The sequence below is a fragment of the Helicoverpa zea genome, chromosome 8 (assembly GCF_022581195.2).
Source record: "Helicoverpa zea isolate HzStark_Cry1AcR chromosome 8, ilHelZeax1.1, whole genome shotgun sequence".
Classification (NCBI taxonomy): domain Eukaryota; kingdom Metazoa; phylum Arthropoda; class Insecta; order Lepidoptera; family Noctuidae; genus Helicoverpa; species Helicoverpa zea.
The window spans coordinates 5,380,983-5,396,457 of NC_061459.1; the positions used below are offsets into that span (position 1 = coordinate 5,380,983).

Below are 15,475 nucleotides of genomic sequence, written 5' to 3' on the forward strand. Positions count from 1 at the left end.
TGCTTCGGTGAACAGCCAACGCTAAACGTCCATAGCGAACCAACGTCATGGTTAACCTGAATAAGTAGTTTAATTTGTATCAGATTGCTTACGTGCAATGTTACCTATATATTACTTTCTTAGTATGAAGCCCGTAAATGTAGCCATTAAGTGTATTAAAACAGTAACTACATATAAAGGAAGGTAATACGATTTATTTTAGAGAAAATTCATTACCAATCCACTGCTACAGGTCAAAAGTAAAGTTTACATTTAATAAACACACCTCTACATCCTTCTTTGTATGAGAGTGTAAGGAGGCTTGCGCCTAGCAATGGGACAATAAAAAGCCTGATGATAATGATAATGAATTACATAGCTCTACACTAAATATATCAAAACGAAGATTTTTAGATTTCTGATAAACATTGTAGGTACAGCTATGTGGTATGCATGCAGAATTTTATACAGTAGGTAGATATTCAATAAATATTCTAATCAGTTGCAGAATAAAATAAAACGCGACGTCGAAACCTACAAACAGACTGGCGATGCGCGCTTCTATATAAATACCTTCGTGAAAAGAGAACAAGAGATAGAATTAGCCACGGGAGAAGTCAACAGATTCCACAGCCTGCAAATAGACGCTCATGCCAAGGTTTCTCTCTTTTATTATCTACAGTTACAGTTTGATATCGAAAATACCTTTATTTCGTCAGCTCGACTTTCATTAACTTCTCTTACTTCAAGTTTTAGTTATTGAAACTGTATGATTTTTGCACGGTTTCAGTCGTGACAAATGAAGGAGGAAAACTCGGTTTTGGACTCCACGGTCAGTAAATCAATTAATTTAGGTATAACGTGGGAAACGATTATAGAGAAATGATGTAGAAGTTTCCACGCGTAAAAAACTGTGTTCCCCGTTATGTTTACATGAAGAAAAGGCGGATATTTTGAGCATTCGCCAGCCGCACTAATATCATAAAGTCGATGGCCGACCGTGACCTCCTATTCTTCCTCATGTTTAATAAAGCTCAAAGCACGTTGTCTAGTAATGAAGTGCTCTGATTTTACCGATACCTCATCATTTCTGATAATGATAACCGATATTAGAAAACACAGCGATTACCGATAAGACTGTAAGCTTTCACAATGTTGGACGCAAATAATCACCCTATTCCGGTAGGAAAGGTCCTCGGTCATTGAATACGCGCGTCGTGGTTCGCATACCGCGGAAATACATTTCCCTCTAAGCAGACTAGTACTACAGCTACCTACTTAGCAGTTCGACAGTTCGCTTATCGGGTGCGAAAGGTTTGTCGATAAGGCGGCGTGCGCGCGCGCAGCCGTCAGTGCCGCGAGCGACGCCGGCGCACCCGCCCATCACAGTCGAGGATCGACGGCGGTCAACGCTGAAAGCTGAGATTCGTAACGTGTTTGGAAACTAATAGCAATATTATACAACTGATATGTGCCTGAACCGCCGCTGCCGGCAAGTGTTTACTAAACTGAGGTGTTGTGACAAAGGTTGCTTTTACTTTAACTTGTGCGGTTAAATCAAGCTGTGCCGCAGTTTATATAGGTAAGTTCGATTATTCGATATCATTATTAATAACATCAATTACTTTAATCTTAAATATTTATCAATGCCATAAAAAACTTGAGAAGCAGTGAATGTTTTAATAGTAATAAAAAGCTGAAAACTGTTAAAATGTTTCAATAGTAAACGCATCGATAGGAGTTCAAACTCCGGCGCGGGGGCGATCGAATTGTTTGTTTGTTTTATAAATATGAGCTGAGACTACAGATTACTGATTATTCACGATCGACTCATAGACGCTAAATTCCGTGTTGAGACGACAATGACGTCACGAGCACGTCGTCGCCGGCGCCGGAACCGCTGCGCTCGCGTCGGTATATTTTCACTGACCTTTCTAATTTCACTCATCACCGCTGAGCAACAATAGTAAACATGTGTATGAGATTATTTGTTTATTTATTCAAATATGTATTATTCTCATTTCCAAACAAAAATATAGGAACGTGTATATTTAACAGTTAGGATCATTTATTTTGCACAGTAGCCAGTTATTTTTTCTGACAGTGTTTTATATAAGATTCTCTTACGCATGATCCCTATTGTAATGCCTCTTGAAAAGTTGAATGGAAACGATTGTTACAAATAAATATCAGTTTCCAATAATGTTATTCCATGGCTTAATTGCAATATTAGCATGAAGCAGATGTTCTTCAGTTCTTCTGTCAATGACAATGAAACGAAAAACAAAAAATTGCATTGTGACGACTTTACGTTATTATAATTATATAAATATATCGTCTTTCAATAGTATGTTTAAAGTAAACGTGAAACATTTTATACATTGTGTTATATAGATTGTCTACCGTGCTCATTGTAGACAATACGTATAAAAGTCATGCAGAAACTTTCAAGATAAACAAATGATAGTGTATCGAGTATCGATCGTTTGTGGACCGTGCTATATAAAAGATATTTACTGTAAAATATTTTGGATGTAGGTATATAATCGTATAGATAGGCAATAAGGTATAATCATCTAAATCGGAATAAAAATAATCACGTAATAATCAATACATTATTATTCCAAAAGAAATAAACCTTTATCGTAATAAGCGAATAACGATCTCATTGAAATCTTAACTGAAACCAATTTACCATTAAGTAGTCGAAACTAATTAAGTATGTAGATAACAATAAAATTAAACAATGCTAATGAGACGTGCTGATTAACCAGCCATAATAAATACGGAAACACATTCCCAAATAGGTACTAGTGTAACCCTTAGGTACCTACTGTAATGTTATCTACGGTCTAATTAATCCATAATTATAGTTCGGCCATTCAGAGAATGCGTTCCTGACACGTCGCGATTGAACTGACGACGTAACTTTGCAATGGCGTTGCAGTTACGATAAAAATATTTTTGCTGGTTGTTTACCGTTTTAACAATTGAGGAGCATTAAAACAACATTATTATATCAATAATCAATGAATGTTATTACGTCGTCAGTTCAATCGCGACGTGTCAGGAACGCATTCTCTGAATGGCCGAACTTTAAAGAAAACTTCTTTATCTGGTAGTAATCATCTTTAAAAACAAAACGTTTGACACAAAACAAGATATTTAGACGACCATGAGAGCTGAGCAAATTATTATTAAAGAAATAGGGTAATGCGTGGGCGGTGTTTTTCTCGGTTCAACTAGCAAATCTTTGTGTTTCATTGCTCGCTTGTTCCATATTAAAACATTATTACAATCCGGAGGTCATTAGTCAAATTAAAACAGATAGAAATATAGGCCAATTATATAAATTATACTTAGGCCCATCCCATGTTCATCAGCAACATAAACGTCCATTTTTCTTAAAACGAATGAGTACTTTGAAAATTGAACAAGAAAATTCGTAGTAAACAGTAGTTTTATGGAAACTTGCGTAATATTGTCGCTGTACTTGGCCTTATAACATGATGCTACTTCAAAAACTTAGCCGAAATAGTAATGAGCTCCCTTGGGTATTTCCATTTACATGAGTATAAGGTAGTTAAATAAATATTAGTAAAACGTAATTTATCAGCAACATCACGAGGATAACATATAATATCGAATGTATACTTTATATCTTTAATCAGATATTTGTCAAGTACCTTAATCATAGCTTAATCGTTTAACATGTTATTACTATAGTTAGATAGAATTTACGATATTATTGGCGAGAAATATCTCAAATATATAGCGAAAGTCTATGGCCGTCTTGGTACTTGAGTTCACAGTTAGTGGACCGCGAAGCTCTTCAGAAAAGATGTAGAAATCTAAACCGTTAAGTAAAGGTTACACGGGACACTGCATATCTATTAATGTCAAGTGCAATGGAAATTAAGGACCATCCGCTATCATTTTCATTATCCTTTCAAATGGGTTTTATTTCTGCTTAGAATAAAACACCGTATGTCGAGAATAATATAAAACAACACCAAATTACCATACTAAATTGGATGCAGCTATACATAAATTTTCTCTAAATAAAACTCAACAATGGTTTGAAACTGTGTCGCTAACGTCGGAATCGTGAATGAATGCGTATGATGTTCATCGGTTCGTTTAAATTGCCGGAGACTGTCCATTATAAGGCTGAGTGCCATCTTCCGCAAGTCTGCATTCAAGCAACAAGACGATATATATGGAGTAGACCTGTTAATGGAAGATGCTGTCCTACTTGTCCCAGTTTTGTTTTAAAATTCATATAATAAACCAGAACATGGACAAGCGTTAAGTTCCCGTCGTTTCCCAAACCTACAGAAGTATAAGTCAATTTTATAAAGATAGCACGGAGCGATTTGATAAGTACTGCTCTAAAATGGGCATATTAGCCAATGATCCCACTAATACTTGAGATGGTATCGTTTATAGAAAACCAGCTCCCACTCCGCTCTTCATGGCGAGGACCGTTACGGGTGGCAGCCATACCATAACAACTTTCATTGATAACTGGACTAGCGCTATTTTCTGACGTGATGCTTGTTATAGACGTCACTGTCACTTCTTGCGCTGAATAATTACAAAAAAATAAGTACCTAATCAGTCCCTCTCAACACATACTTATATTGAAATTAATTTTACATTGCTCTAAATCTTCGTAAGTGCATTGTAGCGTTTTGTAGGTGACAAATTTAAGATAGGATGTTGTTCGATTCTGCTAAATTAATTTTGAGTCCACTAGACAAGACGACGGAAGTGTCTCAGTCACCATGCGAGGCCCGAATGCAGTGCCATTGAATTCTAACTGGTTTATTTGACAAAAAACTACGCCCTAGATTGTTTGACCCACACCGGTTTTACACACCCACCAACTTTCAACTGGTTTATTAGAATCACTGCAAACATAGCATCAATCTGACAGAAACTAAACTTTGGCAAAATCTTTATCTAAATCTGTTTTTAATAATGATATGCTTATATCTACTAATAAGAATCGCAAATGGACGGACAGACTGTCGTCACGATAAAAACTAATAATTGTATGCTACCAAACGGTGTAGTAATTTTAAAGCAACATAGCTGTTGCCTAGGGATTAAATCCGATTCAGATAGTGGATAACGTTAAAAATAAAATTCATTTTAATCGATTCCTAGTAGCGTGAGTATCAGACGAAGGCTTATGTTCCCACAAACATATCGGTAACTCAACTTATTGTTTTGTCTCGAATTTATTTTGGGTGTATGCAGCCTTAAATCAACAAACCAAGCTGTCCATTGTCAAAAGTTAAATATACATTATACATGTTGTATACGGATCACGTATTTTGCAACAAGTCCCACACACAATTCACTAAACAAAATTATCTGAAGCAAATTAAAATTACAGACTCCATTTAGGAACTTATTTCAAAGAAATAGACTCAACGAAACAATATGTTCATGTACCCCATTCAAGTTTTTTAAGATTTCTATAGCCCCATGCATCACTCGCATTATTTTAACAGATAAACTTAGTTTTAATAAATCGATAACAAAGTTTCAACGATTAATTATCAGTCTCTTTTATTAGAGTTGGTCCTTCAAGCAACATTTGCTCTTTCTTTGTACAGCAGTATTGGAAAGTCAGCAAGATGGCGATGAAGGAGTGGCTACAATGGCTGCCGCCGCCGCGCTCACTGCTAGCACTGCTGTTGGCAGTAGCAGGGTTCAGTGGGAGACTGTTCGCCTCACACTTCACACACTCACCCACCCTGCTCGTGGACACGTGCCACTCCCTCTGCCGGCTGGTCGGACTCGTCACTACGTTGATCTCATATAAGGTCAGTTGTTTATACTTGTGTGATGAGGATGATACAATTGGAATCTTTTGTTTTTTTTTGTATGTTCTACCTTGTGTTTCGAGCTATTATATATTCGCTATTATATTTTATATTCGGTCACTGAAAAACTTACAAAACAAATAAAAAAGTAGCGCAATAAACATAGCTGCATCACTATACACCTGCTTCTAGACCGATGCACCTGTTATTGCTTTTAGCGTATCTAATGCAGGTTTCCCACCTTTCACCTTTATTGATCATGAATTGTTTCTAGAATAATTTCAGTTTTATATTACTTCTAAGGAATTTTTCACTTTTTCACAGTTTGGTCTTTCACTTTTCGTACGAGTATATTATGTGTGATTTTATAGGCAAATAAACATGCTGATAAGTTGCCAATTCATAAGATTAACCAACAACGTGGTAAAATTTTGATACGGTATTCATGAAAGAAATAAGGCAAAAGAAAATAATATATAGACAAAGATTTTAAATAATAAGTATATAGACAAAGACATTACAGACGTCTGATCAACATCATCATCATATCCCGAGCCTTTTCCACTAGTAGTTGGGGTCAGCTTATACAAATGTCTGATATAAATTGCCTATTTTAAAAATATGATTGTGTAAGTACCTATCTAACTGATCATTCTGAGCTTAAGCGTGGTTAAAGCCTTAAAGAGGATTCTTGAATGTCTGTTTAGTATGAACGCGCGGACGAGGGCGCGGGCCGGGAAGGGCGCTTACGCAACACATTCGGCTGGGCGCGCATCGAGGTGGTGGGCAGACTCTCCGTGCACGTACTCTTCGCCTCCTTTGCACTGGCCCTGGTGGTGAACGCGCTGCAGCTGGGAGTGCACTCCTCGCATGGACAGCCACCAAGATACCCGAAAGTCATCGTGGGCAGCGCCGTTGTAGGACTGCTTCTACATGCCATCAATTACATGCTGCTGGCTGGTGAGAAAAGTTATCATTTACTTTGAACTGTCTTCTGATCTTAGTTAAGTGCGATTCTTTTTAACCGACTTCCCAAAAAGGAGGAGGGTCTCAATTCGGCCGGTGTTTTTTTTTTTTTCTATGTATGTACATCGATTACTCCGAGGTTTATAGACCGATTTACGTGATTCTTTTTTTGTTCGACTCGGAATAGCTGCCAGTTGGTCCCATAGTCATCAGGTCAGGATCTGATGATGGAAACCCTGAGAAATCGAGGGCAACCTTCGAAAGTTGTAGGCATACATAGGGTAAAAACTTGACACTCAGGTGTACGCCTAAAAGCACTATTCAACAGTGAAAATTTGGAGCTGACCTGATGATGGAGACCAGAGAAAGTCGAGGGAACTCGACAACTGAATATAGTAAAATACCTCGTATTTGGACTTAAATTCTTTGTATTGATGAGAACTTCCCACTTATATGGATAGTGACAACTATTCGTTTCACTGAAAAGCTGTAAATAAAAAACTTTTAATTTTACAAAAAAATTAAACCGACTTCCCAAAACACTAAAAAGCAAAAAAAAACTAATTTTAGGTGCATCGGCCTAGAAGTCGGTGGCAAAATTAGCTTAGTAACATCCATTGGACACCGACTTCTAGGCCGATGCACCTAAAATTAGTTTTTTTTTTTGCTTTTTAGTGTTTTGGGTAGTCGGTTTAATTTTTTTGTAAAAAAGTTTTTTTTAAATCAAGCAATCAAGAAGTGACAAATTTTGGGTTCTTTTAGTTCCCATAATTTTTCTATTGGTGTGTTACCCGTGAACAATTGGGTATTCGTTTAAATCTTAGGAAACCGCAAAGGAAATCGTGACACGTGACAAACTACATTTTAACGTAAACCAAGAAAAGCTATAAATCAGCGTTATATGTTGTCGTGAATTTATTATTTACATCACAGTTACCTAGGTAGGTATATTGATATCACGTCGCAGTGTAAACAAGGATTCGGTACAATAATGGCACAGGTGATCAGTTTGTTATTGTTACAACTATAGTAGGTAATCAAACACGATCGTAGACTGCACTAAGTGAAAAACAAACTCTGCGTACGCTAGTGTACCTACGTAATCGAAGTAATAGGACCTAATTCCATAATGTTTATGTACATGTTTATAAATTACTGGCTAGCGGCTACTGTTGTTCTGTAACCACCTACAATAGTCGTAGAATTATGCGGCAATAACGATAGTACCTAGGTAATTTTACGATTTAAAGCTGCTTAATTAAAAAGAGATCAGTATAGACCCATAAACTGCAAGTCTGGCAACGCTAAACGGGCAACAACTACGTACCTAGCTAATTATCCAATAGCAGAATTCGATAAATCGATTACAGTTTCAGTTGTTTTATTTCTGTGTAGAGCACGTGACCGCCTCCGAGTGCATTGTAAACATTTCGTGAAAGAAAATGGTCGGTTTTCTGTGTACTGAGCTCATATTGCAAAACATTATGGAACGACAGCACGACGATACGACAACTTATATTTGCGGAAGACTGTGATAATTGTATCTGGTTCAGAAGCAGTTAAGTTTCTTAAAAAAGTCTTGAACGTACAGAGCGCGGATGGGCAGAAAATTGCGACTCAAATTTTAGAAAAATCCGTATAATCTCATTTTCAAGCTCGGGTATCTAAGAACCATCCTGATTCATGAAATGCTGACCAGGCATTTTCGGTTCAGTGGCGACTTAAGTAATTAATTAGCAAAATTATTATTGTTATGCTTTGATTACAGGGGTCGTTTTCCGATAAACCTTGTTGTACGGGCTATGAACACAATGTGAACTGCAACAATCTCGTTATCCAAAACATAATATCGTAAATCAGTGACTTCCCCGGAAAGTAGTTTGTCTTTACTTTACTACACACAATACATATTAAACAAACATGTACTTAAGTGATAATATAAGTAAACATTAATTGTACACAATTTTAGGTACAATCACAGATTGTACAATGTAATGCTTTATCAGAATAGGCTAAAATGTTTTACTGAAGTAGGTACCTAACCCTAGCTTTGATAAGACTTGAGGTACAAAAATAAACCACAAAAAAATTGCGGTATGACCTGACGAAGTGCTGTTGACAAATTGATCAGATACCCCCGAGCAGGTCAGGTATCTCGTAATGAATAAAAAACCGGCCAAGTGCGAGTCGGACTCGCGCACGAAGGGTTCCGTACCAGAGCAAAAATTAGCAAAAAAAAACTAAAATATTTATTTTATTCTAGTTTTCAGTATTTGCTGTTATAGCGGCAACAGAAATACATCATCTGTGAAAATTTCAGCTCTCTAACTATCACGGTTAATGAGATACAGCCTGGTGACAGACGGACGGACGGACGGACATAGGAGCGAAAACAATAGGGTCCCGTTTTACCCTTTGGGTACGGAACCCTAAAAACAAAGCTCCGTCTAACAACTGCTAAACGACTCTTGAGGAGTGATACGGACGATTAGCGCGTGGGAATCGTTAAAATATAGATTTTTTAAGCTATAATGAACCACAATATTTCGTCCCTTATTTCAAATTCGATGTGGGACAGACTGTCTGACGAAATATGCAAGTTAATGCAGTACAATATTGTATAACTTTGTTGATTATTTAATTTCTTATGTATTTAAGGTCGTGAGCTGAGCTACAGTCGGCGCCTGAGTGTGACGGAGGGTGGAGGCGTGGTGTTAAAGACTGGCTCAGGAGAGCCAGTACTAGCACATGCACCAACTGATATTGCTAGTAAGTTTTCCAACAAACCATTGTACTATTGAAAAATAAATTTCCATTTTATTTACATCTCTCGGGTGTGACGTCATGACCTGAATCCGATGATGGCCTAGATCTTTTTAATGCTCAGCGGGAATTATAGTAGGTCAGCATCAAACATAAAGGTATTTCATATATACTAACTGATGTTGTATTATGTAGGTACAAAATGCAAATAGGTACATAGTTTGTACGTAAGCAAATCTTCAGTACTGAAAGTGATCAGACTGCAGTACAAAACTTTATGTAGGTATGTGATTCTCAAAGGCATGAAGTTTGCGAGGTATTTTATTCACAGCTGATGTAATCATCATCAGCTCAAGTTGATGTAATTAGCTATAATTAACTTCGTAATATTCACGTCAATTTGTTACAGAAGTTTTAGTTAATAATGAAACAATTTTACTGTATAAATTAATGTAATAATAAATATAAAGGGGGCAACAACACCTAAATAAACATAACCCACTTGTTTTAGTGAGTCACTAATTATTGTCTGATTGATAAACGTCTCATTTAAAAGAAAAATCTGTTTCGAATATATTAATATGTAGGTAATATCATTTGATTAATATACATCGATACTATCGGTCTAAGATATAAACATAGTTACCTACTATTTATTTGCATTCCACGATGTATTAAATAATAGGTCCATCGTTCATATTCATCAAAGATTTTGCGCTCGAGATGAATCATCGTGTTACAAATAAATAAATACTGCGCAAACTTTTATGTAAATTCTCAACACGTGTTGTTTTATTAATTCAATATTTATACTGTAACTATTATTTAGGATTCAGTCAGATAGAATACTTACCTAACGTTATGAATTCAATGAATAGTTAAGTGCGTTGAACTCATATTATTTATCTGACATCACGGCTCACGTTTGTGATTTATATTAGATCTAATATAATATTTTCCTTAAGGTACCAACAATATTGAATCTAACACAAACCTGACATAATTACCAGTGTTGATTTTATCAGTAATGAACGTTATTTACTTACTGGTAGGCGGTTTCAAAAGGGATCAAGGGTATATTTTAAAACAGAGTTTGGGGGCATTGAAGGTGTTGTTGATCTGTCAGTCTTTAATTCCTAGGCAGCCTGTTCGTGATGGGCGCCGGCCTGACCGCCGAGTGGGAGCCCGTGGCGGCACGCATCGCCGACCCAGCGCTCTCTGCCTGCGCTGCCATCGTGCTCGTCATCTTCAACTATCCATTCAGTAAGTTCAGTATTGTTTACAAATAGTTTTGTACAGCTTCTTTATTTCGTAAAAGATTAAGGTAAGAGGCGACGGTATTCTACACTTCTTCACTGAATGACCAACAGCGAAAGATTTCCCGCAGTATCAACTGCCTACCGCCACTATGTCACGGCGCTACGTTGCCCAAGCTTTGAATTCATTAATTTACCGAATTGTCGCAATCATGTCAAACAAATAAGTAAATAATATTGCAGCCAAATTGGCCACGCAACTTTCAAGTAATTAGGTTTTATCACTTATTTATTTTTTATTGGAGTTAATGACTGATTAGCAGACTGTGAGGCTCCGGAGTAGTCTAACTAAAGGGAAAACAAGCATTATGTACTGCATAATCCTTTTGTTATCAATGACAAATATTATCTAAAATAATAAGCCGTGGCTTAGACGCAAACTTAATTAAAACCATATCTGTTTCAATGACCAAATTATACGAAAATACCTATATATTTTTATATTGCTACATATCGACGGTAAAAAGGCAAAAGGGGTCAAGCGCCACATTTTGCGATTTTAACTTTTTTATTGACCCCAACTCCACTATTTTTTCTCTTTCGAATGGTCGTAATATCGTTTTCCTAGCATGAAAAAGTCACTTGCACCAAAGAATTATTTGTACTGAAGTGCCAAATCGATACTTGCCAAAAGTGCTCAAGCGACACCAACTTTACCTTGCTTGGTTGAAGGACCATTTTGTGTATTACGTTTTTGTATCGCCTTGTCATTTGGCATAATTTTAAAAACAATATTAGAAGTAAATATGTCGTTTGTATCAATTTTTCTTTTATTTGTTTAATAACTATAACGTCGCTTACACCAATAGTAAAAATTGTCAACTAAACATAATTGGCACTTGGCCCCTTTCTTAAATAATTTTATTTTCATTACGTTGCATTTGATCCACTAAGCGCGCGCCAGCGCCTGGAGCTTAGGCCAAAATCTAATCTAAATATTCCAACATTAAATATTTGTGCTTGACCCCTCGCGAAAGCGATAAACATGGTTAAAACCTGGGGTCAAGCGACATCTATCTTTGAAACTATTGATCTCAGGCTTATTTTGATGTAAAATTATTAAAGAACATTGTATTTTAGTAAACTTTTCTGAAGATTGTGATGTGATTCAATAAAGTAATAAAGAGATATTATTTTTTAAAACTTTCTTTTTTCTCTCCTGAACAATATGATCTGTGGTGCTTGACCCCTTTTGCCTTTTACCCGTCGATATAATATCACATTTCTTTATGCGACGTGATAAGATAAGAACAAAATATTGAAAAAAATGTGTGAATAGGTAAAATTCACCCGTTTTATGAGTTACGGTTCCTATATGTAAAACATTCATAATTCATAGGTAGGTATACTATATTGATAAGTGTCAATATTGATAGCAGTGTAACGTTCAGCCGTCCGAATTATTGCCCGTAAGCCAAGATCTTCTATTAGTCGTAACTGAAGTGGAAACAATAGCCGTCCAATGCGACGCAACGCGAATTACGCAAAAGTTCCGTAACAGCGGGACTAACGGCCGATGTTTCCATTATTTCATAAGGAGGGTTAACTCGCCTCTCCGCCCATTATTACGATTAGATGGTTTCCTCACACTTTTCATCACATGAATCGATAAAGCAAATTATTACCAAATCTACATTTGCTTGGCGAAAATGATTACATTAAATTCCCAATTTCAGAGATAGATTTAACCATAACGAACGAATTTCAATATTTGATCTCACGTTGAACCAAACCGTGAAACACTGAAATTCTTCGATGTAGATTACAATTTCGGCTCTCCCTTAACAACACGATCATATCATGTAATATTAAGGTGTTAAACGCTAGTAGCTGATACAATATCAGATATGGAGTTTACAACCGCTTACCTCAAATAGACTGTCAGATATCTGTCTAGATAAACAATCTATTTACATGGAAAATACTAAGATAGAAAATATTGTATTGTACTCACAAGTTACAACATTGTTCTACTTATACTGCAAATAGATTTTGGAGACAAATATAATAATATTTAAGCAAAGAAACTGTTATACGTCCACGTATTGTAAATTATCATAAGTCATTCTGAAGGAAAATACCAAGATTCCTGAGCATATCAGAGCTATAAAAATAAAAAGAATGTAGGGAATTAAATCTATCCAATTTTTATGACATGCTTTTTTTATTATACACTGCGTGGTCAGGATCTGACATAATAACTAAACTGTTGTTTCCATACAGTGCGGTCTGCGGGCTTGGTGCTGCTGCAGACAGTCCCCGAAGGCCTAGGAACATGTGAGCTCCGGGCCGCCGCGCTCCGGGTACCCGGTGTCCTGGCAATCCATGAGCTGCATGTATGGCAGATGCACCGCGACAAGGTGGTAGCCACCGCGCACGTCGCCTACGGATCTCACGAGGTGAATACCAATTGTTATTCCAAACGTATCACAATCATATTTCTGTCAGACAGCTGTTGTGTAAATATTGTCTAAGGATCTTTATTTCGCCCTGACATCGTTAGAGTGTAAACGTCGCCATCGATATCTAACAGCCTATCGTATTAAGATACCGTAGCTGACTTCTCCTTCAGTTTTGTGTTTTGGGTCATTACGTCATGAGATAAAATTATCCCTTGATGATATTCAGACGTGTAAACGAATAACACTCATAACGTCTAAATATTGATCAGCAGGTATTATTACAGGTCTGCCTACTACATATTCAACGAACACAGGAAGCAAGCATAGGCTTTTCATATGTTGATGCTGATCTGAAGTTACAACTTCCTAGCATAGACAAATTATCATGCATGTAAATTCTGTCTTTAATCTAAGTTGAGTTTCCTACCGCCCTCAATTTTCTAATTGCATAATCATTTTCTTCAACTAATGCACATATAACAACTTCATTTCCAGGATTACTTGAAAAGTTCCGCCCTAGTATGTGACATATTCAAACGTCACGGCATTGGTCTAGTCACACTGCAGCCTGAGTTCACACTCACGTCTTTGTTAGGTAAGTCTTCCACTGTTCCTTTATTGTACCTGAATGCTGTTGAGGTATGACAAATAACGGTAAACTAATTTACAGGTACAGACGAGGAGAAAAAGGCGTTAATAGATTTTGCAAACCAGGGTTGTTCTTGTCCATGTGCCAAGGAGTGTACCGCGCCCAGATGTTGCGAGCCCCCTCGCCAACCCACCGTTACTAGGATTTAGTTATGTAAAATTGTTGATGCACGTATTGTATCAAATATGTTTATATAAAAATACTGTATGGTAACTAATGGAACGTCTCCATACTTAGAATAGAAGCCAAAGTGAAGACGCCTTACAGTTTAAACCATAGATTTTAGATTTCTATGATTTGGACGTAAGAGACTTATCCTAACGACGAAGTTGCTTGCTGCAATTTATGCTTCGGCAGTTCGAATATGAACTGATATTACCTACGTATAATTTCTCTTGCCGTATTTTTAGCTATCTTGTAAATAATAATGTAAGTAACAATTTCAAATTGATTCAGCCAAGTTTAGCGAAACCAATTTCATTTTCGTAGAAACATGTAACGAGTCATTTATTTTCTGTTATTGTATAAGTATACCTCATTATCAAAAGAATATGGAACTATGATAAACTTTATCAAAATTCTAAATCAACGGTAGCTATAGAATAAAATTGTGTTCCTGTTACTTACACCATGCTAAGTTAGTTTATAGAAAAGTAACGTTTAAAATACAAAAAAAAAACAAACAGGGTGTGCTAAAACTAAAACAGGCTATATCTAAGTATAATAATATTTTAAGAATACAACCAAAGAAGCTTGTTCGTGTGTCGCGGTAAGAGGCGAAATTTCTAATCGTGGTAAATGACGGAGGCAGCCTACAACAGTGAAAGTGTAATGAATAAAAACATAGTTCGCGAGACACATTGTGAGTTGCACTCGCGGCGCGTCGCTTACACCGCCAACATCATACTCTAATGACGACAGGTTATAAAAACGAATTGTTAAGAGCTATTGTGGTGACGAAAGAAACCCTTTTGTTCGCGGTGAAATTCTATTTGAAATCGATTCTTTTAATAGCGAGAGAACTGTATTCAAACATGATGATGAGTTCACATGTGACTTGCATACAATTGTGGTCACGCAAAATTTTAGAAACTATTTTTGATATTTGAAGCCTGTGATGGATGAAAAATAATTACGGAATAAATAAATTGTTACCGGTGTTTTAAAGCGTTTTGTTCCTGATGTTACAGAGGTTGCAAGGTGGTGGTACAAAGCTACTGTGATGTTCCTCTACAGTATTATATTAAGGAAAGCTAGTTAGGCAAATTACTGTAATAATTTAGTTACTGACATTGTTATCGTTCAGTAGGTAATGATGTTTACAAATACCTAATAATAAGTAGTTCGTAAGTGTTTTGTGTACAAAGTTTTGTTGACTATTGATTTGAAGACAAATAAAAACTAATTAACTTAATTCTTAATTTATTTACTAACGCAACTAGAACTTATGGACAGCTAATTCACCTCATCAAGGCAGGCTGCCTACATTTTTCGGTATCTGTCAAAAATAAATGGTGGTCAATTGGTCCTTCGGCTTTCCTTGAGACACATTTAAATTGAATG

The 15,475-nt window shown here is 36.5% G+C and overlaps 1 protein-coding gene across 2 annotated transcripts; it reads left to right on the plus strand.

Moving 5' to 3' along the window:
- Positions 1-1,287: 1,287 nt before the first annotated feature.
- Positions 1,288-15,326, plus strand: LOC124632501 (zinc transporter 1). Of its 2 annotated transcripts, none has more exons than XM_047167360.1 (8): positions 1,288-1,561; positions 5,610-5,816; positions 6,524-6,776; positions 9,441-9,551; positions 10,686-10,808; positions 13,085-13,260; positions 13,759-13,858; positions 13,934-15,326. In XM_047167360.1, exons 2-8 carry the CDS (start codon positions 5,628-5,630, stop codon positions 14,059-14,061), a joined length of 1,080 nt encoding a protein of 359 aa, XP_047023316.1. In that variant the 5' UTR covers positions 1,288-1,561; positions 5,610-5,627; the 3' UTR covers positions 14,062-15,326. The 2 variants fall into 2 exon arrangements, with proteins under 2 accessions (XP_047023316.1, XP_047023315.1); XM_047167359.1 differs by having other exon boundaries at positions 1,289-1,561; positions 5,607-5,816.
- Positions 15,327-15,475: the final 149 nt, after the last annotated feature.